Source organism: Puntigrus tetrazona, chromosome 2, assembly GCF_018831695.1.
Source record: "Puntigrus tetrazona isolate hp1 chromosome 2, ASM1883169v1, whole genome shotgun sequence".
In the NCBI taxonomy this organism is placed as follows: Eukaryota; Metazoa; Chordata; class Actinopteri; order Cypriniformes; family Cyprinidae; genus Puntigrus; species Puntigrus tetrazona.
The window spans coordinates 18,750,420-18,772,919 of record NC_056700.1 but is presented as its reverse complement, the minus strand read 5'-3'; the positions used below and the strand labels follow the sequence as shown (position 1 = coordinate 18,772,919).

Here is a 22,500-nt window from a genome sequence, read left to right as displayed (position 1 = left end):
AAGTAGGAGTTAGTAGTAAATTAGTAGTAAGTTAGTAATAAGTAGGAGTTAGTAGTAAGTTAGTAGTAAGTAGTAAGTTAGTAGTAAGTTAGTAGTAAGTTAGTAATAAGTAGGAGTTAGTAGTAAGTTAGTAGTAAGTAGTAAGTTAGTAGTAAGTTAGTAGTAAGTTAGTAGTAAGTAAGTAATAAGTAGGAGTTAGTAGTAAGTTAGTAGTAAGTAGGAGTTAGTAGTAAGTTAGTAGTAAGTAGGAGTTAGTAGTAAGTTAGTAGTAAGTTAGTAATAAGTAGGAGTTAGTAGTAAGTTAGTAGTAAGTTAGTAGTAAGTAAGTAATAAGTAGGAGTTAGTAGTAAGTTAGTAGTAAGTAGGAGTTAGTAGTAAGTTAGTAGTAAGTTAGTAATAAGTAGGAGTTAGTAGTAAGTTAGTAGTAAGGAGTGATCTGTACTCACACACACTCTCAGGATAAACAGTGGAGATTCTCTATTTATTTAATCATCCCTTTAGACTTAAATTTCCTGGTTTTTGGACAGATGTTCAGTTCAGGAGCAGTTATGAAATAATTGAGGAAATATTTAGGTTCTTTAGGATAGTAGTGGTTTCTTAAGGTTTAATATTTGTGGTATTTTGTGAAGAACTGAAGAAGCTGTCTCTCTCTTTCTCTGATCGGAGTGAAAGCAGTCTCTTCATCTTCTGCTTCTTTTTCTTCTTCTTTGTTTTTGCTGTTTTTCAAACCATCTCTAATGTTCTTTACCTCCATCTGCTGGACCGGAGAGAAGATCAGGAGTTTGGCAAGGAGGAAAAATTAAAACAATAAACACAACGTACATAAAGTATAATAAAATAAAACCTTTTTGCTTCAAAAGACCTGTTTCTTTCAGAAAACTCTGCAAATGTTCCTCAACGCTGCTCCAAACATCATTTTTCAAGTTTAATTTATATGTTTTGAATAATTATATTAATTCAGAATATCCTTTATGATAGATTCTGTTTGATTTTAATATGAATATAATCTGTGTGTGTTGATTATTAAATGAAGTGTCTGATGATCGTTCTCTTCCTAACTGTGCTTTGAATATTATTTTATTATTACATAATTATTTGATATACTTCTTTTAGAAAATCCTGTCTGATTGATTTAGTCTCTTCTTCTTCTTCTTCTTCTTCCACCAGCAAATAAATCTTCATTTTTATTTCAGTCGACCATTTTATTAAAACCTAATAATAATTTTTATTGAAGCCTAATTTAAATATTTCCATCATTTCTTCTATCATTTTGATCCTTTCTTGTTTATAAATAATAATACATTCAAGAAACACAGGAGGTAATGTTTCTTTATCACTTCAACTGTTCTGTTCAAATTCTGAATGCTTTAACATTATTATATTGTTAATAATATTTCCTTCATATCTATGCATTTGATCCTTTATTAAATGTGTGTGTGTGTGTGTGTGTGTGTGTGAACAGTTAATTAAAACCTTAATATCTCAGTAGAACTTGTATCTCTATTGTTCTTCTTTTGCTAGTTTATGCATTGAATATATTAGTTAAACACTAAAGAGAACGACTTAAAAAGATCTCAAACTTAATGTTGACACAGAATGAGTTTGGAAATGTGATTTTTAATTGGTAAAATAGTTTTTGTGTGTAGGTTATTATTATTATTTAGTTGTGTGTTTTAGGTATCAGCTATGTATTGTTTGAGGTTTTGGGGGAGGGTTGAGGCCCTTAAACGCAAATAAAATAGTGTTTTTTGTTCGTTTTTGTTCGTTTGTGTTTTGGAAAAGCTAAAATGCAGAAGTGTAAAAGTCTCAATTCAGTTCAAGTGAGCTTTATTGCCAGGATCTGTGCAGTATTTCTAAAGCTCTGGCCGCTGCGTGAACAAAGAAGAAATAATTCAAAGCGAGCCTCGCGCGCTCTCTCTCTCTCCGCGCGTACGTAAACGAACGTGAGTTGAAGCCCCGCCCCCGAGCGCGGTACTTTATAAGCGGAGCACTGCGTCACTCTGCGTCTCTGGAGTTCAGAAGGCGTTAGAGACGCACATCATTTCACCCGCTACTGCGAAATTACAGGTACCTACCTTTTTCTTTCTTTTTTTCGACCGGCGCTCGTTTGCTTTATTCGACGCGTGCTTCCGCTACATGTAAACGCGGCTCGTTTAGCAGCGCGATCGATCGCTTTACCTCGTGTTTTGTCCTTCGTGATTCGCGCGCTGCTTAAAATGGCGACGCCTCGTTGGGCTCCTCATCATCCTCGCCTCACATCGGCCGCTTTTACTAACGTTTAGTCGATTAATCTGCGCTTTAGCTATCGGTGACCGTGTGTTTGTGTCTTATAACGTGTATTCGACGGCGGCTGGACCGAGATCGGCGGGTTTTAGTGCTTTTATTCGGTCATTCGTGTGTTTGTATGGAGTCTATTGTTTGACCTAGTTTAGAGCTTGGCGCGCAGTGACCCACATGTCGAGCTAGAATGAACCAAAAACACCACAAACGTTTAAAATAGCACGTTAACGTTAATTAAAAAACACAATTATTGGTTAAATGTATTATTCGCGTTATGCATTTTTATCGCTTTTTTTCTATGAATCCGAACCGCGTTCATCGGATCGGTATAAGAGCCGTTTTGAGCTGCTTTGTGACTCTTTATTGATCCGCTCGTTTCAGCTCAGAATGTCTGACGAAGGAAAGCTGTTTGTCGGCGGCCTGAGCTTCGATACCACCGAACAGTCGCTAGAGGACGCCTTCTCCAAATATGGCGTCATCACCAACGGTGAGTAGCCAATCCCTGACGCGCTCTGCTGCCGCGCTGCTTCCGATTGGTTCCGGAGGTGACCGAGATTTGCATAAGTCGCTCATAATGTGTCTGTTTTCAGTTCATGTGGCCAGAAACAGAGAAACCAACAGATCCAGAGGATTCGGTTTCGTGACCTTTGAGAACCCAGACGATGCGAAGGACGCGCTTGAAGGAATGAATGGAAAGGTGTGTTAAATTTGGGGGATGGGAACTGGTTTACATTAAGTGCTACGAAATTAATATTGCAGTAATCCCGATATTAAAAGTGGTCTCAAATTATGTATGCAAACTAATGTATTCAAGGTAGACATTTCTAGTTCATATGCATACAACTTCCTGAAAATATAATATGAATCGGTTAAATTAATAATTTCAAGTGTACTAGCACTTGTTGAACTGTTTTAAGGCAAAAAGTTGACACTGCATATTAAAATTAATGTCAGTTTAATAATTTAGTATACTTTGATTAGCTTCAGTTCTGATCCTAATGTTGCATTTTTAAAAATGCCAGAAATAACGTTTTAGTTATGCTGTTATGGTAGTGACCGCTCTGGTGTAACACCCAGAAAGATGTCTCTACCGAAAGTTAATATTTTCAATCCAATCAAACCCTTGCATCTTTTAAATTGGCCACTGGTTTAACTTCCACCGGTTGCTTCCTGTAGTCTGTGGACGGCCGGACGATCCGGGTGGATGAGGCTGGGAAGGGCGGCGGCGGAGGACGGTCTGGTGGAGGATCCTACAGAGGAGGTGGAGGACGAGGAGGTGGAGGCGGCGGCTTCTTCAGAGGAGGACGAGGAAGAGGAGGTTCGAGGGGTGCTGCTCTGTCAGCAGTGTATCTTCTTCGGTGGCTTTTTCCCTGTTTGGCGTTTAGTTGACAAACTCAGCGTTCTGATGTCTTTCTCTCTGAAGGTGGAGGCGGCTACGGCGGCGGTGACCGCAGTTATGGAGGTGACCGGAGCTACGGAGGCGGCGGATACAAGAGCGGAGGAGGAGGAGGATACTCCTCTGGAGGCGGCGGCGGATACAACAGAGACAGGTGTGTGTGTGTGCGCAGATTCAGCAAATCAGTGTCTGCTCTTAAAATACTGCAAACAGGACGCATCTCTTGTATTTATGCATGCATCAGAACACTTGAGGAATGTGCTTAAATCTTCCTTCGTTTATGGGTTCTTTTAACATGCATGTAATAAGTTCTCAATTATAAATGCAAACTCTTGTAGTTTAATGATTTGTCCCTGGAGCTCACTTCTATAAAGAGAATGCATCGTATGGATCATAAACAACAAGATTATAATAACTGAAGTTATATGCATTTAGTAAATATCAGTTCTCAATTTATGACTAGTAATATGCATTGCTAAGAATTATTCTACACAACTTAAGTATTTTCTAAATTTAGTGGTTTGTGTACTCCTTGATTCCAGACTTTGATAGCTGCAGCTCAGTCAAATATTTTATCATAAACCATACAAGATGTTATCATGGGATTAAACGCATACCATTTAGTACATTTTGAACTCTGTGTTCTTGATAGACAAGGCATACAAGTAATAACGGGTTTCTTTTCTCCCCTCTTTATTTATAAGTTACCCGCCCAATAAAGATGCATTCAGTTGTGTGTATTAATCCGTCACGTAACGGCGTTGACCTGCTGTTCTTGTTCTTTCAGGAGTTCTGGTTACGGCGATCGCGGCAGCTCTTACAGAGACGGTTACGATAGCTATGGTACGTATTAGTTCCCTCTGCTCTGAAGTCCCCATACAAGCATGTCGGCTGTGCTCGTGTCGCCGCAGGCCGGTCAAACAGGCTTTTCTAGAACTGAGTTAGCGTAACGTCTACTTTTTGTATGCATACAATAAAGCTAAAAATGCTCCGAAACGGCCCGCTTTTGATCGGGGTTTAAAGTTTCCGGTCCCGTAATTCGGCTCAAGTCACAGAATCGGATCTGAATCGGGCGGATAGTCGTGACTCGCGAGGCGAAAGGCCGAACGCAGGACGCTCCAGCCCGGTCGATCTCATGTTTGATTAGTGGGTTAGTGAGGGCTTGTCTGTCTTAAACCTGTTGAGATGCTTGAGTGTCTTCATGTGTGATACTTCCTCCTCAGCTGTACACGAGTAAAGCCCAAGACCCGACGCGTCAGCGGCCGAGCGTTTCTAAAGACTCATGGATCTGTTCTTGGATTTGTTGTAGCTGTTCTCCCTGTTTCTGTTCTGTTCTTGTATTCTGAGGGAAAGGCCGCTTTCTGTTCACCGGCTGTGAATGAATGAATGTCGATGGGTTCCTCTTCTGCCTCGTTTGAAACCTTTAAGTCATCAGCCGAGCCTCGCTGTCATGCTAGCGCTCACCTGTGCTTCTATGGGGAGTCTAGAGAGCGTCGGCTCTCCTGTTTATGTTACTGATGCGCAGCCGCTGTCATTAAGAGCACGGCTTCTTCTGTTAGCTGTAAGCCAATGATTTGTCCATGTCCAGTATCCAAAAAGTCACTTCCTTTCAGACTGGTGAGCTGCGCAGTGGACGGCCGGCACTGGCGCTGCGGTTCTTGAGCCTTGCTGAGGTATCTGTCTGTCTATCGCTGCTCCTCGCATCCTGCATTTTAACCATGGACTCTTGACTAATATATCTATCAATCATCTACTTGAAAGAGAACCAGAAATTGTTAACAGTACACTTCAGAACTGGGAAAGAAATCCTTGTGCTCTTGTTTCCTTTGTATGAAAATTTGACTCACTATTTTGTTTTTTTTATTTTTTTTTTTTTTTGCTTTTCAATTGTGGCTTCATGGAGCCTATTAAACGAAACCATTTGTTCAAACGCTTTGAATTCTGTTGTGCCTTTCAAAAAAAATCTTCAAGATTGGGGGGTGTGTGGGATGGGGGGGGTCACATGAATCACATCTTACTACAAAATGATCCTGTCATCAGGAAACATGCTAAGAGTGTAATCTACTTCAGTCATGTACTCATTCTATCTGCCGTGGTTTTTATTTCTCCCCGTTAGCTGCAGGTATAATTACGAGGCTGACGCACAGCGCTCCGTTTTCAGCTTCCTCAGGAAAAAGATTGGCGTTTTGGAATCAAATCAGTGATTGTTTCGAGACGCCAGTCTTTCATCTGGGACACCTGAAATTCGGTCTCGGGCTTTAAAGAATTATTTTTAAGGGCTGATCATAAAGAATCGCATCCACAACCTGATTGAAGAATAGAGAAGAGTAGTCTTTGACTTCCATTTTATACAGACAAAAAAACAGCAGAAGTCAGTGGGAACCCATGGGTCCAGTTTTTTTCTAGATTTTTATTTGTAATAACTCCCAAAAAGGGTCTGAATTTTTTTTTTTTCTAGTTTCCTGTTTGACCCAAATGTGTACTTGACCATTTTATAAGTCACTAAAGAATGGAGATTTTTAGCACTGCATGTTATTGCCAGTGAGGTTTAAAGTCGTGCATATTTTAGTCAATTTAGAAAAGCAAGTGCTTCAATTAACAGCAGAATTTTGCATCAAGCTACAAAAGGAACAGAGTTTGTGTTTGGCTTTGAATACTAATTGGGTTTGTGACAAAAGTTTTTGCACCTTGCTAACTGAATGGAGTTCAAACCTTAGTGTTGATTGTTGCACGACTGCCTGCTCATAAAGATCAGTTTAACGGTGCGGGGACAACCTCACCAGGGCTGCTAGTTAGCTGAGTAGAGTGGGTTCTTGAGTGTGTTTCACCCAAACAATGCTTGATTGAAGCCAAGCGCTCTGGATGGGTTTCCTCAAACACGTCCTTGGAGCTTGAAGCGTTGCATCTACCGAAGTGAATCCTGACTCTGGCTGCTCTGTTCGTTAGCCTGTGTGCGTGAGGTAACCAAACTTTGCTCTCCTGTTCACTTCTTCAGTTTAGTTTTTAGTATTTGTTGCTCTGACACTGAGCACAGCGCAGATCTTAAGCGCTCTCCTGCATGGAGTCATAGATCTGCAGCTGACGGACGTTAAATCCCAACTCATTTCTCCCCATGCATTGCCAACCATTCTAGAAAGACCTTAAATTTTGATTAACCTTCAGTGTCTCACCAACACATTTACTTTCACAAATGTAGTTCAATTTGAGAAAACGCCAGATTAGTTGTGCTTTTCACCAAAGCCTAGTTAGTTCTGTGTTGATGTCTGATTCCTGCTTGCGAGGGTTTAATGTTTAGTGATGTCTCTCTCTGATTTTGTTCAGGTTGAGATCCCTTCGTCTGGTGTTTGTTTGAAGAAGGCAGAGGTCCGATGAACGGTGTTTGTTCCTCTAAACGTAAAGCGTGAGGTTGGTTTTCGTTGATTTGAACATCTAATGATCAAGATTGGAAGCCTTGACCTGTTTTGTGATCTGATCTGGTTTTCTGTGTAGATAAACAACGTGCTGAAGATGAAACCGAGGACCTGCTGTGATTGATGGAGGTTCATGAGCATCAGATGGTCATTTAGCAGATGCTTTTATCCAAAGCCACTTAGAAATGCAATTAAAACCAACCAAAGAGCAATGATGTGCAAGTGCTGTTCTCAGGAGAGCAAGTTTTTTTCTGAGCACAGGTTTAGTTATCATAACCTTATACACCAACAAACAATGAACAATGCATTTGTTGCAGTATTTTTGAATCTTAATAAAATTTATTAAACACTCTTTGACAGATGCAAGGTTTGATTTTAAAGCTGCATTAAATGATAATTTACGAAATGATAAAATTGTTTCAATGATCTAAGCTTTTATTCTTATTGTTTGATTAAAAGTTTTACTTAAAATGTGAACGATCACATTTGTGTGCCTCCATTTTAAATCAGGAAACTCTCTTTTGAATCTTTTGTTCAAAATGGCACAAAATCGCACCAAAACTCTTATACCATTCTATTTCTCCAACATGACCAACTAGTGCCCAGGTCAGGAAGCAGACAGACCGGCTAAACCGACCGTCTGCTAGCTGCCTCACGTCACAGAAGGCAGTTAATTCTCAGCACATAGAGACTCTTTCACCTAGATATCACACTATAGCGACTGCATATTCTAATTCGGGGGAACAGACACAGAGAACGTCCAAACCAAATCAAAAGCAATAATTTAATTTCTGTTCAACAAATAAAAACTACCTATAATACAAAGAAGCAAATGATAAAACTTGGCTCGCTGAGTATTAGATCACTTTCCACAAAAGCACTTTATGTATATGATTTGATCAAAGATCAGATTTGCTTTGTTTGACAGAAACCTGGCTAAAACCAGATGAATATATTACTAAATGAATCTACTCCCCAAAATTATTGCTATAAAAATGAGCCACGTTTAAAAGGTAGAGGGGGAGGTGTTGCTACAATTTATAACAATATTCTTAGTACTTCTCAGAGGGCAGGCTTTAAGTATAACTCATTTGAAGTTTTGGTGCTGCATATAACATTATCTACAGAATCATGTGCTAGTGATAAATCTTCTGTCATGTTTGTACTGGCTACTGTATACAGGCCACCAGGGCACAGCACAGATTTCATCAAAGAATTTGCTGATTTTCTAACTGAGTTAGTACTGGCCGCAGATAAAGTCTTAATTGTTGGCGATTTTAATATCCATGTTGATAATGAAAAAGACTCATTAGGATCAGCTTTCTTAGACATTTTAAACTCCATTGGGGTTAGACAACACGTCTCTGGACCTACTCATTGTAGAAATCATACTCTAGATCTAATACTGTCACATGGAATGGATGTTAAAATGGTTGAAGATATTTCAGATCACTATCTAGTCTTGTGTGAACTCTGTATAGTTAAACCTGTAAACTCTGCACCTTATTACAAGTATGGTAGAACCATCACTTCCACCACAAAAGAAAGCTTTCTAAATAACCTTCCTGACTTATCTCAATTCCTTAGCTCATCCAATACGACGCAAAAACTTGATGATGTAACAGAAACTATGCACTCTCTTTTTTCTAGCACTTTAGATACAGTTGCTCCTTTGCACTTAAAAAAGATAAAAGAAAACAATCTGACTCCATGGTATAATGACAACACACGCACCCTAAAGAGAGCAGCCCGGAAAATGGAGCGCAGGTGGAGAAAAACCAAATTAGAAGTATTTCGTATTGCCTGGCGGGAGAGTATGCTGTCATACAGAAAAGCATTAAAAATTGCAAGATCTGATTATTTTTTTTATTATTATAGGAGAAGAAGACTTGTACAAACTTGTCTTAAATTAAATCATCTAAACCAGCAACAAGTATATTAGAGGAAGTGCCTTAGCATGGTTTAAATCATATCTATCTGACCGCTATCAGTTTGTGGCATTAAATGAGGAGGTATCATATCAATCACAAGTGAAATATGGAGTTCCTCAAGGCTCAGTGCTAGGACCGTTACTCTTCAACCTGTACATGTTACCTCTGGGAGATATTATCAGGAGTCATGGTGTTAGCTTTCACTGCTATGCTGATGATACTCAGCTCTATATTTCTGATACACACCAAACTGAGAATCTAACAGAATGCATAGTCGATATAAAAAACTGTATGATGAGTAACTTCCTAATGCTAAATTCTGAAAAAACAGAGGACCTAGTTGGACCTAAAAACTCCACATATAATAATCTACAACACAGCCTATCACTTGATGGCTGCTCTGTTAGTTCTTCATCATCAGATATATCTAAATTACGACCTATGCTTTCAACCTCTAATGCAGAAATATTAATTCATGCGTTTATGACCTCGAGGTTAGATTATTGTAATGCTTTATTGGGTGGTTGTTCTGCACGCTTAATAAACAAACTTCATCTAGTCCAAAACACAGCAGCCAGAGTCCTTACTAGAACTAGGAAGTATGATCATATTAGCCCGGTTCTGTCAACACTGCACTGGCTCCCTATCAAACATCGGATAGATTTTAAAATCGTATTAATTACCTATAAAGCCCTGAATGGCTTAGCTCCTCAATACTTAAGCGAGCTCTTATCACATTATAGTCCTGCATGCCTGTTGCGTTCTCAAAACTCTGGCCATTTGATAATACCTAGAATATCAAAATCCTTTTCCTATCTAGCACCTAAACTCTGGAACAATCTCCCTAACTCTGTTCAGGAAGCAGACACACTCTGCCAGTTTAAATCTAGATTAAAGACACATCTTTTTAACCTAGCCTACACATAACACACTTTTATTATTCAAATCCGTTAAAGGATTTTTAGGCTGCATTAATTAGATCCGCTAGAACTGGGAACACTACTCCTAAAATACTATGTACTTGTGACATCGTAAAAAGAATGGCATCTTATTGACACTATTTTTCTGTCTAATACTGTAATCAGAATGGTGTTAAGTGCTAAATAAATAAATTGGCTCTGACCAGTAGGAAAAAATGACTGGATATCAATGGTTCTCATCTACTGTTTGGATACCAGCATTATTCAAAAAAACATCTTTGTGTTCAACAGAGGAAAGAAACTCATATTGATTTGGAACAAGCAGAGAGCGAGTAAATGAAGACAGAATTTATATTTTGGAATTGAATAATCCTTGAACACCAGACGAGCGTGTGTCTTACTCGTTTCCACTGAGCCGTACAGTACAGACCTCCCTTGGGTTTCCACTGCCATCGGTACCTTTACTTGATAGATGTGTGTGAGATCAACGATAACAAGTTCAAAATAAATATACAAAGGTATAACTTTGTGTTAGAAAAAATTACATAAACACTGAGCTGAGGTGACCGCCTGGAGCTACGAAATCAGCATAGTTTTAAAACTCTTCAACCTATACGTCATGACGCAATAATAGTAAGATTTTGAAATTTAACGAGTTTTTGGCCAAGGAAGTTTACAAGTCAAAAAGAACACATCTTGAGAAACAATTATGTGAAAATATTATATTTTTCTGTTATATTTTTGTGTAAATAAGCCAACGTAAATGAACTCACGGACAGAGAACAAGTGAAGGGGATGCCTTTGTATCGCGCAAAAGTGAAAAAATCAGGTTCTGCAGTGAGTTTAGCTTTGCTGTGCTAGGCTGTGCTGTGCTGTGCTGTGCCCCTTATGGAAGGGTACCAAAAAATTGGTACAGTACGGTTTTCTATTTTATATATTTTAGTACCATTCACAATGGAAATGGACATAATTGCGTTGCGTACCGTACCGCTCAGTGGAAACGAGCCGTAAGACATTGATGGAGCGGATCACAGCTGGACCACAGCGTCTGTCCCGGGGAACTTGGGCAGGTTCAGCTTGTACTTCCTCTGAAGGTCAAAGGGCAGGAAGCGTCCGGCCAGGAAGTGTGACCCGGAGAATCTCAGGGCGCATTGCTTTGGGGTCATCAGAGAAACCAGAAGAGCAGGACTGATCCGGTCTGAGCTGGACTCGTCTGTGTCCCAGCCTGCATCACACACATCAGCAGACTGAAGGACTCCTTTATAACATACTGCTCAGAAAACATTACCATCAGCTCTCTAATATGCATACCTACAATTCATAGAATGAACATACGCTTTTCTTTCAGACGTGAAATCTGAATAATTTCATCTGTCTGACTTGTAAATGACCCTTAATCTCATTAAAGGAATAGTTCACCCAAAATGAAAATGACCTCATACAGTATTTTACTCCCATCAAAGCAGGAGTAGGTTTGTGAATACAGGCCCTGCTGTGGATTGTCAACAGTCATGAAGCTCAGTACCTGACGGGATATCCAGGCTGACGATGGGCACTCTGAGTCCTCGTAGTGTCTGCAGGACTCCGGTAAACGGCTCTCCGACTGACGCCAAATCAGTTTCTGGACCCAGAACCGCGTCCACAACCAGGTTATACGCATCGTTGATCAGCTGCACCTTCACCAGGAAAACCAGAAAACCATCATTGACTTATTTGTTCACCTGACTTCACTGCTTCAGTTCTGCTGCCATTATCCATTAAGATTGAATCAATGCATTTTGGAAAATGCAAAATTTGTTTATTATTATGCTTTTAACCCTTGTCTGAAATGTTCTAAGCACAAAAATAGAGCTGTACTATAGAAGTGTACTAAAATAAAAAGTATATTTTACTGCACTTTTAATGTCATCTAGTGGAAACCTTTGGGACTGCAAGCAATCAAATATTTTATGGAATGCTCACTGTGTTATCAACAGAATTTGTTTAGATTTATGACTTTGATATTTTCACTGTTTTAGATTAAAAGTAAAATCTAACAAGCACAACTCTTAAGTAGTTAACATTATGAACAAATTTAAAGAATCTCTGAAAACAAAGTTGACAAAGAAATTTCTGAAATAGCTCAGGGCTCTGTAGACATCTTTTAAACTCAGAGTTCGTCCTGCAGTGAAGTTGATTTAGCTCCCGGTCAGAGTCAGGGTTTGCTGACCTCAGTGGGCAGGTAGGACAGGAACGGCAGGTCCATCCGCTCACACTGAAGAATGAGATCCTGATGAAGAGCATCTGAGGAGCGCTTGGGGATGAAGACAGTGGGGATGTATTCCTGTCACACACACACACACTCATCAGTCTCAAGAGATCCCTGTGTTGTGTTCACACACACCAGAGAAATTCACTCACAAACACACGCAGGTGACGAGCACAGGCCAGACCCACACAGCCGTTCTGATCTGGACCACAGAGCACCAGAATCGTTGGCTGACGCTTCTCCAGAGACTCTAGCGGAAACACCTGCAGAAACAACAGAGACATCACAATCACTACACTACACTGACCAGCACAACCCATCACTACACTACACTGACCAGCATCACTACAGTAACCAGCACAAACTCATCACTACGTTACACTGACTAGCACAAACCCATCACTACACTACATTGACCAGCATCACTACACTGACCAGCACAAACCCATCACAAACACTACACTGAAAAGCACAAACCCACACTAACCAGCACAAACCCATCACTACACTACATTGACCAGCATCACTACACTGACCAGCACAAACCCATCACTACACCACACTGACCAGCACAAACCCATCACTATGTTTCATTGACCAGCACAAACCCATCACTACACCACACTGACCAGCACAAACCCATCACTATGTTTCACTGACCAACACAAACCCATCACTACGTTACACTGATCAGCACAAACCCATCACAAACACTACACTGAAAAGCACAAACCCATCACTACACTACACTGTCCAGCACAAACCCATCACTACACCACACTGACCAGCACAAACCCATCACTACGTTACACTGTCCAGCACAAACCCATCACTTCGTTACACTGACCAGCACAAACCCATCACTACATTGCACTGCCCAGCACAAACCCATCACTACGTTACACTGTTCAGCACAAACCCATTACTACGTTACACTGACCAGTACAAACCCATCACCACGCCACACTGACCAGCACAAACCCATCACTACGTTACACTGACCAGCACAAAACCATCACAAACACTACACTGAAAAGCACAAACCCATCACTACATTGCACTGACCAGCACAAACCCATCACTGCGTTTCACTGACCAGCACAAACCCATCACTACACTACACTGACCAGCACAAACCCATCACTACATTGCACTGCCCAGCACAAACCCATCACTACACTACACTGACCAGCACAAACCCATCACTACATTGCACTGCCCAGCACAAACCCATCACTACGTTACACTGTTCAGCACAAACCCATTACTACGTTACACTGACCAGTACAAACCCATCACCACGCCACACTGACCAGCACAAACCCATCACTACGTTACACTGACCAGCACAAAACCATCACAAACACTACACTGAAAAGCACAAACCCATCACTACATTGCACTGACCAGCACAAACCCATCACTGCGTTTCACTGACCAGCACAAACCCATCACTACACTACACTGACCAGCACAAGCCCATCACTACGTTACACTGACCAGTACAAACCCATCACCACACCACACTGACCAGCACAAACCCATCACTACATTGCACTGCCCAGCACAAACCCATCACTACGTTACACTGTTCAGCACAAACCCATTACTACGTTACACTGACCAGTACAAACCCATCACCACGCCACACTGACCAGCACAAACCCATCACTACGTTACACTGACCAGCACAAAACCATCACAAACACTACACTGAAAAGCACAAACCCATCACTACATTGCACTGACCAGCACAAACCCATCACTACACCACACTGACCAGCACAAACCCATCACTATGTTTCACTGACCAGCACAAACCCATCACTACACCACACTGACCAGCACAAACCCATCACTATGTTTCACTGACCAACACAAACCCATCACTACGTTACACTGATCAGCACAAACCCATCACAAACACTACACTGAAAAGCACAAACCCATCACTACACTACACTGTCCAGCACAAACCCATCACTACACCACACTGACCAGCACAAACCCATCACTACGTTACACTGTCCAGCACAAACCCATCACTTCGTTACACTGACCAGCACAAACCCATCACTACACCACACTGACCAGCACAAACCCATCACTACGTTACACTGTCCAGCACAAACCCATCACTTCGTTACACTGACCAGCACAAACCCATCACTACATTGCACTGCCCAGCACAAACCCATCACTACGTTACACTGTTCAGCACAAACCCATTACTACGTTACACTGACCAGTACAAACCCATCACCACGCCACACTGACCAGCACAAACCCATCACTACGTTACACTGACCAGCACAAAACCATCACAAACACCACACTGAAAAGCACAAACCCATCACTACATTGCACTGACCAGCACAAACCCATCATCACTGCGTTTCACTGACCAACACAAACCCATCACTACACTACACTGACCAGCACAAACCCATCACTACATTGCACTGCCCAGCACAAACCCATCACTACGTTACACTGTTCAGCACAAACCCATTACTACGTTACACTGACCAGTACAAACCCATCACCACGCCACACTGACCAGCACAAACCCATCACTACGTTACACTGACCAGCACAAAACCATCACAAACACTACACTGAAAAGCACAAACCCATCACTACATTGCACTGACCAGCACAAACCCATCACTGCGTTTCACTGACCAGCACAAACCCATCACTACACTACACTGACCAGCACAAGCCCATCACCACGTTACACTGACCAGTACAAACCCATCACCACACCACACTGACCAGCACAAACCCATCACTACATTGCACTGCCCAGCACAAACCCATCACTACGTTACACTGTTCAGCACAAACCCATTACTACGTTACACTGACCAGTACAAACCCATCACCACGCCACACTGACCAGCACAAACCCATCACTACGTTACACTGACCAGCACAAAACCATCACAAACACTACACTGAAAAGCACAAACCCATCACTACATTGCACTGACCAGCACAAACCCATCACTGCGTTTCACTGACCAGCACAAACCCATCACTACACTACACTGACCAGCACAAACCCATCACTACGTTACACTGACCAGCACAAACCCATCACTACACCACACTGGGAATCTCAATCTGGCTATTTCTCACAATTCAAAACACAGAACTGCCAAAATATATATCTTGCACTTCTGAATTATATATTTTGCACTTGTTAATTACATGTCTCATATTTCTTCCTATTTCACACTTTTGAATGGTCTGACTTGTAGTTGTCTTGTAGACTTCTATATCTTGCAATCTTAAATTATAATATATATCTAAATTTTATGTCTGGCAAGTCTGAATGGTAAAGATTCTGTGTTCAGTCCTGGACTGAATGAATTATGGATTATGAATCACTAAAGAAGGGGCACCTTTGCGATGGCGGTCGCACACGCGTGTCCCAGCATCTCTGTCAGCTGTTGCCGTCTGAAACCATAATCCCTTAGCAACTCTGTCTCCATGGCAACTGCCTCCTCTTTACTGCAAAACATAAATACATGAGTTGAGATGAACTCTAAAAATATGATCAGAACCAAGACAATTTAGAAAAACCTTGTTAAACATGACTGTGAAAACACACAGATATTAACCAGAGACTCTAGAAACACTGACACACTGCAAATCATCTTCCTTAGTGTTTTTGTCTTGTTTTCTGATTTTTGTTTTGCTTAAAACAAGCAAAAACATCTGTTTATGGGGCCAAAAAAATTTGTTTAACCTTTGAATTAAGATATTTTTGCTTGATTTATGCAAAAACAAACAAAATTTGTATAATTTGCTTTTAAAAACAAGACTTAATATCTTGTCACGCAAATGATTCAAGAATGTGTAGATATTTATATTAGAAAATACTCAAGATACTAAGAAAATAATATTTTACAGTGCAATCATAAAGTTCAGTGATTTTATAAACAAGCATTTCTGTCTTGTTTTCTAGTACAAACCTTTAAGGAGTCTTGAATCCAGATACATTTACTGGAAAAGCACAATGACAAGATCATGGTTTATGCTTGAACCAAAAACAAATATCTGTGCTGGGGTGAGGAGAAAAAGGCCTTTGAACGAAGTTGATTTTTTGTGACCCCTTTCACAGATATCTTCCTTGTCTTTAGCATTGAATTGAATCTATTTGTGCATCTCCAGTAAGAACCTCCAGGTATTTGTGCTGATTTCTGGAGTGTGTTCCAGGACTCCTGAGGAACGTAAGACTCTGACCTTCCGTGATTGGGATCGATAGTGTCTTCACAGTTCCTGAAGTCACGCTGAGAATCGATCGAACAACACATCATTGCACGCAGGAGATCATACATCATCAAGAAACACGGCTCGGACTCATCATCCTGAGATCCTGATCCAGATTCAGATCCTCCAGCTTCACAGCATCAAAAAAAGACATCACGACCAGCCTTGAAATGAGGTCACCCTCAGACGCTCGTGAGATGAACAGACACACATCACGTCATACGAAACTCAAACAATTAATCATTTAATATCCAGTCTGTTCCTCACACAGAGCATCATGTGAGCTGGAATACAGAGAATGAACTGCATAATAACACAATACAGGTTGTAGGTGTTTTTCTATAATAATGACTACAAACACGGTTATTTGATTTGATTTTTTATCTTTCGGTATTTTGTATCTTGTTGTTAAAATGATAGAAGATCTAGAATACACACGTGTGTGTGGGCTGAGATATAAGTATTTAAAAATCTAGCATCTAATGTGTAAAGTTGTCCAAATGAAGTGGTTAGCTATGCATATTTCTAATCAAGAACAAATATTTGATTCAACTATGGTAGGAAATGTACAAAATATCTTTACTGAACAAGATCTTAATATCCTAATGATTTCTGGAATAAAAGAGAAATGTATGATTTGACTCACAGTGTATTGTTGTCTGTAGCTACAGATACAGCGGAGAAGTTCTAGATCTTCTATCAACTCATTTTTGCCCATTTTCTGTTGTATATATATGTGTGTGTATTTTTGCCCAATCGTTATACATATTCAAATATATAATCAAAAGTATATTTGATTTGATAAATTTTTTAGCATAACTGTCCAGATGTGATCTCTCTAATGCATGTTTGATGGATCAGCAGGAGATCAGCTCATCTTCAGCCTCCTGCTCTGAAGAACATCTGCTGCTTCAGGAGACGGTTCAGATCTGGCTGGACGTGAGTGTATTTGTAGAAGGTCTGAATAAAGACAACTCTGGTCTATTTTAACACGAAACCGACGCACCCAGAGACACCCGTCTAAATGAGAACAACACATCCACCTCCTGCAGCTGAAAACAACAGTTCAGATGAACCTGATGCTCTGCAGTGAATGGGTGCCGTCAGGATGAGCGCTTTAACTAAAATACAAGTCCATTATCCATAAGAACTCTTATTATGTTCTTATTAAGAGTTTATGGACTCATAATTTAGACATTAAAATCATCTTAAGGCTGGATTAGTTTGATCTTCTCCTGATATTCACTGATGGACCGGAGCGCTGGGGATTATTCTGATGTTTTTCTCTGGTTCTGACGGCACCCATTCACTTCCATTACTGAGACACTGATGAAGAAACACATTTCTCCTGACCTGATGACGAAACAAACTCATTCATGTTGAACTGAACTATTGCTTTTATAGACATCATGTCTCGTCTTTGATTCTCAGCAGCACACATAGTGAAGAGATACGTCCAGAAATAGACCTAGAAAACATTTTAATGAAACTCTGAAGAACCGAAACACAGTTAGCAGAACTTTAGTACTTTAGTAACAAGAGGTTGTCAGGAATAAAGAAGATAAATCCACCAGAGAAGCCACATCCGGCGTGTCTGAACTTAAACCAGCTGATAAAAGAAGAAAATAAAGCAGTTCTGCATTAAAGAGTTTGAGTCAGAACACACAAGCAGAGCTGAACGGAAATAAAAAGCATTCACTCAGTGTGTGTGTGTGTGTGTGTGTGTGTGTGTGTGTTACCTGAGGTATCTGAGCTCGTGCACACACTCCTGACTCCTGCTGTTCATCTTCACTGATCTGAAGACGATGAAGAGTTTGTTTTCTGGCTCCTTCCAGTCCGACTCCGTCTCGATCTGAAGAAGCTGCCGCGGACGGGAGGGTCTGTCAGCCAATCACAGCGCGGCAGGAGCGGGAGGAGGCCCCTGATTGGCTGAGAGGCTGCCTCACACTGAACTGATGAGAGTCTCAGCTCTGTGTGAATTATAATAATACTCTGTGTATTCAGGTGCCCTTCATGCAGACGAGAACATATGATTATTAAATCCTGAACAATGTTTCTGTTGTGAAGAAGACAGGAGTATTTTGAATTAGTTTTACATTTAATTTTAAATGTCTTTTTTTGTGTTTAATTGGTATTTATCTGAAATAAGATTGACATTTTTAAACAACTGAATTGAAACTTTTATTTCAGCTAGCTGCCACGAAAACATCTCTTTTTCATTTAGTCTAAACAATGATAAAAACTTTAACGTGTCTTATTTTAGTCTGGGTTTTAGTGGTTATTAGATGTTTATAACAGAAACGGAGCAGAACTGATTTTTAAAACTACTTGCAAACATACAGAGATTTAAGGAATATCTTTTTGTACCTATTTCTGCCAACAATGAAATCTTTCCATAGATCCTAAGAAATAATTCGACTCCTGTAAAGCCTCCATCCTCTCGGTTCTTTACATACAGTTTCTCACGTCGATCATTTCATTGATGAAAAACATTCATGTCAGGACAAATAAAAAATGTTAAATGCATTTGAAACTGTTCACTAATTCCTGTGAGGTCTTATTATAGATTGAGAACGTATTTTTAACTACATTCAAAGTTTTAAAAGATTTAGTCATTTAGTTCTAGTTTTCATCTTTAGTTACTCAATATATATATATATATATATATATATATATATATATATATATATATATATATATATATTTTATATATATTATATTTTATATATATTTAAAAAAATATATATATAAATATATATATATATATATATATATATATATATATTTTATATATATTATATTTTATATATATTTAAAAAAAAATATATATATATATATATATATATATATATATATATATATATATATATATATATATATATATATATATATATATATAATTTATTTGGTTTTAATGATAATCTGTCTGTTCATCCTCATCATGGTTAAAGATGGTCTCAGAATCATACCCATCTATAATACTTCTCACCGTATAAAGTGTGTTGAAACACATCAGTGATGTTTGTGGACAGATATCAAAACTTCATGTGAAATAAACAAAAGCTGGTCGTATCGAGGACGGACAGAACAGCTTTGGTTTTCCTACCAGAGAATAAAAGCATCAGGTTCAGAGAGAAACAAGACACGAGAGCGTCTGAGAGGAAAGAAAACACATTTAATAAAGAAACATTTACAGCGTTCACAGAGCAACACGTCTCTAAAGCTGGAAACACAGCAGAGGAGGATTCTGGGATAGCTGGAGTCACGAGGACCTAGGAGTGAGAACAAAGAACAATCAGATTAATATCTGTGTGAGAAGGAGCCGTTGAAAATGATTTTGTCTTTGAAACATTTGTTCAAGAGATTCATTCAGAAACGAACGAGTCACTGAATCATTCCATTCGATTCCATCAGACTTTGTTTTTTCAGAAAACAACCTCCATTTAAAATAAAAAGCTTCAATTTATTTTGTGTTTAGCTCTATTTTTCACTTGACTTTGACTCCTGAAGCTCAGCTCTTAATAAATGTTTCACAGAAAGAGAAATGATTCTGGAGCTCAGAAGCATTCATAAGAACCTAGAAATAAACCATGCATTTATGGCAAAAATATTAGGACATTAAGTAAAGAAAGATATTTTGTACATTTTCTACCATAAATATATCAAAACTTCATTTCTGATTAGTAATATTGATTGCTAAGAACTTCATTTGAACAACTTAAATTTTCTCAATGTTTAGATTTTCTTCTCCCTCGGATTCCTGATTCTCTAAGAGTTATATCTCAGATATTGTCTAGACATCCGTGGAGAGACGGTGTATACCGTGTCTAAAGCTCAGTTAGAAGACCTGCTCCTCGAAGCTGCTTTAAGCAGAACCTGAATGAAGGAAACACCAGCAGCTCTAGACGTACCACAACATGCTGAACTTCTGCCGCAGCAACTTCTCACGAGGACGAAGATTAAACAACTCCTCAATGAGAGGAGACACCCACCGGTCTGTGTGAAACACACTCTCCCCGACCTGAAAACACACACACACACACACACACTAGAGACAGGAACACTGGAGAGAACACACACACACACACACACTCTCTCACACACACACACACACACACACACACACACACAGACACAGACACAGACACACACACTCACACACACACACAGACAGACACACACACACACAGACACAGACACACACAGACACAGACACACACAGACACAGACACACACAGACACAGACACACACAGACACAGACACACACACACACAGACAGACACACACAGACACAGACACACACACACAGACACACACAGACAGACACACACACACAGACAGACACACACACACACACACACACAGACACACACACACACAGACAGACACACACACAGACAGACACACACACAGACACACACACACACAGACAGACACACACACACAGACAGACACACACACACAGACAGACACACACACACACACACACAGACACAGAACCTTCCATCCAGGAACGTCCTTCATGATCACAGCCTCTTCCTCCAGGTTCTCTCTCAGCATCCTCAGCATTCTGTGAGAAACACACGACTTCATCAAAACTGAATCTTCAGCAGAACACAGAATCAAAACGTTACGTCTAGGACTAAAACAAGAAGTAAAGTGTGTGTGGTGTCTCACTGGCGGTCGTGCTCGGCCTGAAACAGCGGCAGTAAAGCCACGCGAGCCTCCAGCTCCTCGATGTGCAGCCGCCTGTCAGAGAAAGAGAAGAAGAGAAGAAGAAGAAGGAGGAGGAAGAGGAGGAGAAGAAGAGAAGAAGAGTCAGGACTCCGGGACCGGACTCACAGGATCCCGTGGGATGATCTCTCACCTGCGCTCCCGGTTCCAGCGAAACAACCTCCAGTATCCAAACACCATGACCCCGACCCCGAGAGCGAACATACTGTACCCTGAGAAACAACACACTCCGTTCATCACAGCCTCCGTGTGTGTGTGCGTGTGTGTGAGAGAGTCTCTGTGCGTGTGTGTGTGTGTTGTATATATTTATTATGTATATATTACAGGTAAAAACGTGTTGAGAAATATATGTATATTTTATCTAAATATATAGAAGTGTAGTTATGTACACATACTCGTGTAATATTTGTCATATAAACAGCACTCAATGCATGTAAACAAACTTTAATCGTTTTGCAGCAACTTCATCAGAAACACTTCTACTTTAATTAAAAGAAACTAAAGCAGACTGTAATCTCTTACTCAGTGAAAGTCAACTTTAACATCTCGAAATATTCCCAGATTTCACACAATGTTCAACTATATTGACGAGATCTTTGTGATTCAGGGTGATATTATGAGGAAGTTTCTCTCAGTCTGACTGACTTTAAACTAAACATCAATCAATCACAGATGAGCTGAGAAACCCGTCAGGTAGACTTTAATCGATGATTTAAAGCAGAACCTCGCTGATATGACTCCAGCGGACCTGTGTGTGTGTGTGTGTGTGTGTGTGTGTGTGTGTGTGTGTGAGTGTCGCCGGTCCCGTACTGATCGGTGTGTAGACACGTACCGGACAGGCCTCGTCGGGGCAGGTTTCTCTTGTAGTCTATGGGACCGTATCCTCCGGTGGGAGGCATGTCCTGCTTCACCTTGGACGCCGCCATCGTTCCGTGGAGCCCCGCTCTGCTCGCGTCTTCTTCGGCTGCGGCTCGCTCAGACCCCCGCTGCTCTCCAGCGCCTCCAGCGGATCAGCGGCGAAACAACAACGCGTTCAACATCAAAGGCCTTTTCCGGATTGAGGTCATATTTAGATTATTTGAAAAACTATTAACAGAAATATATTTCCATATATAACTGATGTAGTAAAATGTACTTCGAAGATAAATAATAATCAAAATAATAATACTTTTATTTGGGAATATATTATAAGGAATATCATTTATCCCATATTTAGGCTTTAGGCCTAACATCAAACACTTTGTCGTACATAATTTCATGACAAAAATAACAATTAAATGCATTTGTTGTAAATGAATT

The 22,500-nt window shown here is 40.1% G+C and overlaps 4 protein-coding genes across 7 annotated transcripts in view; 1 reads left to right on the top strand and 3 right to left on the bottom strand.

The window, feature by feature from the left end:
- The window catches only part of clstn2a (calsyntenin 2a), a 1,097,509-nt gene that overhangs the window by 535,967 nt on the left and 539,042 nt on the right, over positions 1-22,500 (bottom strand). The window lies entirely within an intron of this gene.
- On the top strand, positions 1,947-7,563 carry cirbpa (cold inducible RNA binding protein a). Of its 3 annotated transcripts, XR_006253062.1 has the most exons (8): positions 1,947-2,067; positions 2,662-2,767; positions 2,871-2,977; positions 3,457-3,598; positions 3,704-3,830; positions 4,464-4,519; positions 6,998-7,081; positions 7,166-7,563. XR_006253062.1 is itself a non-coding variant. In XM_043263425.1 (7 exons), the coding sequence occupies exons 2-7, from the start codon at positions 2,668-2,670 to the stop codon at positions 5,295-5,297; spliced, it is 540 nt and encodes a 179-aa protein (XP_043119360.1). In that variant the 5' UTR covers positions 1,947-2,067; positions 2,662-2,667; the 3' UTR covers positions 5,298-5,606. The 3 variants fall into 3 exon arrangements, 2 of the variants coding, with proteins under 2 accessions (XP_043119360.1, XP_043119353.1); XM_043263425.1 differs by lacking the exons at positions 6,998-7,081; positions 7,166-7,563 and adding an exon at positions 5,290-5,606; XM_043263418.1 differs by lacking the exons at positions 6,998-7,081; positions 7,166-7,563 and adding an exon at positions 4,900-5,606.
- On the bottom strand, positions 9,945-19,016 carry LOC122362102 (yjeF N-terminal domain-containing 3-like). 2 transcript variants are annotated; one of them, XM_043263397.1, is made up of 6 exons: positions 18,206-19,016; positions 15,596-18,075; positions 12,338-12,448; positions 12,147-12,260; positions 11,463-11,613; positions 9,945-11,162 (listed from the first exon to the last, which is right to left on the bottom strand). In XM_043263397.1, exons 2-6 carry the CDS (start codon positions 15,713-15,715, stop codon positions 10,966-10,968), a joined length of 693 nt encoding a protein of 230 aa, XP_043119332.1. In that variant the 5' UTR covers positions 15,716-18,075; positions 18,206-19,016; the 3' UTR covers positions 9,945-10,965. The 2 variants fall into 2 exon arrangements, with proteins under 2 accessions (XP_043119332.1, XP_043119323.1); XM_043263388.1 differs by having other exon boundaries at positions 15,596-15,704.
- LOC122362139 (NADH dehydrogenase [ubiquinone] 1 alpha subcomplex subunit 13-like) lies at positions 19,622-22,189 on the bottom strand. The gene is made up of 6 exons (XM_043263442.1): positions 22,034-22,189; positions 21,335-21,413; positions 21,145-21,216; positions 20,968-21,037; positions 20,378-20,487; positions 19,622-19,738 (listed from the first exon to the last, which is right to left on the bottom strand). The coding sequence occupies exons 1-6, from the start codon at positions 22,125-22,127 to the stop codon at positions 19,729-19,731; spliced, it is 435 nt and encodes a 144-aa protein (XP_043119377.1). The 5' UTR covers positions 22,128-22,189; the 3' UTR covers positions 19,622-19,728.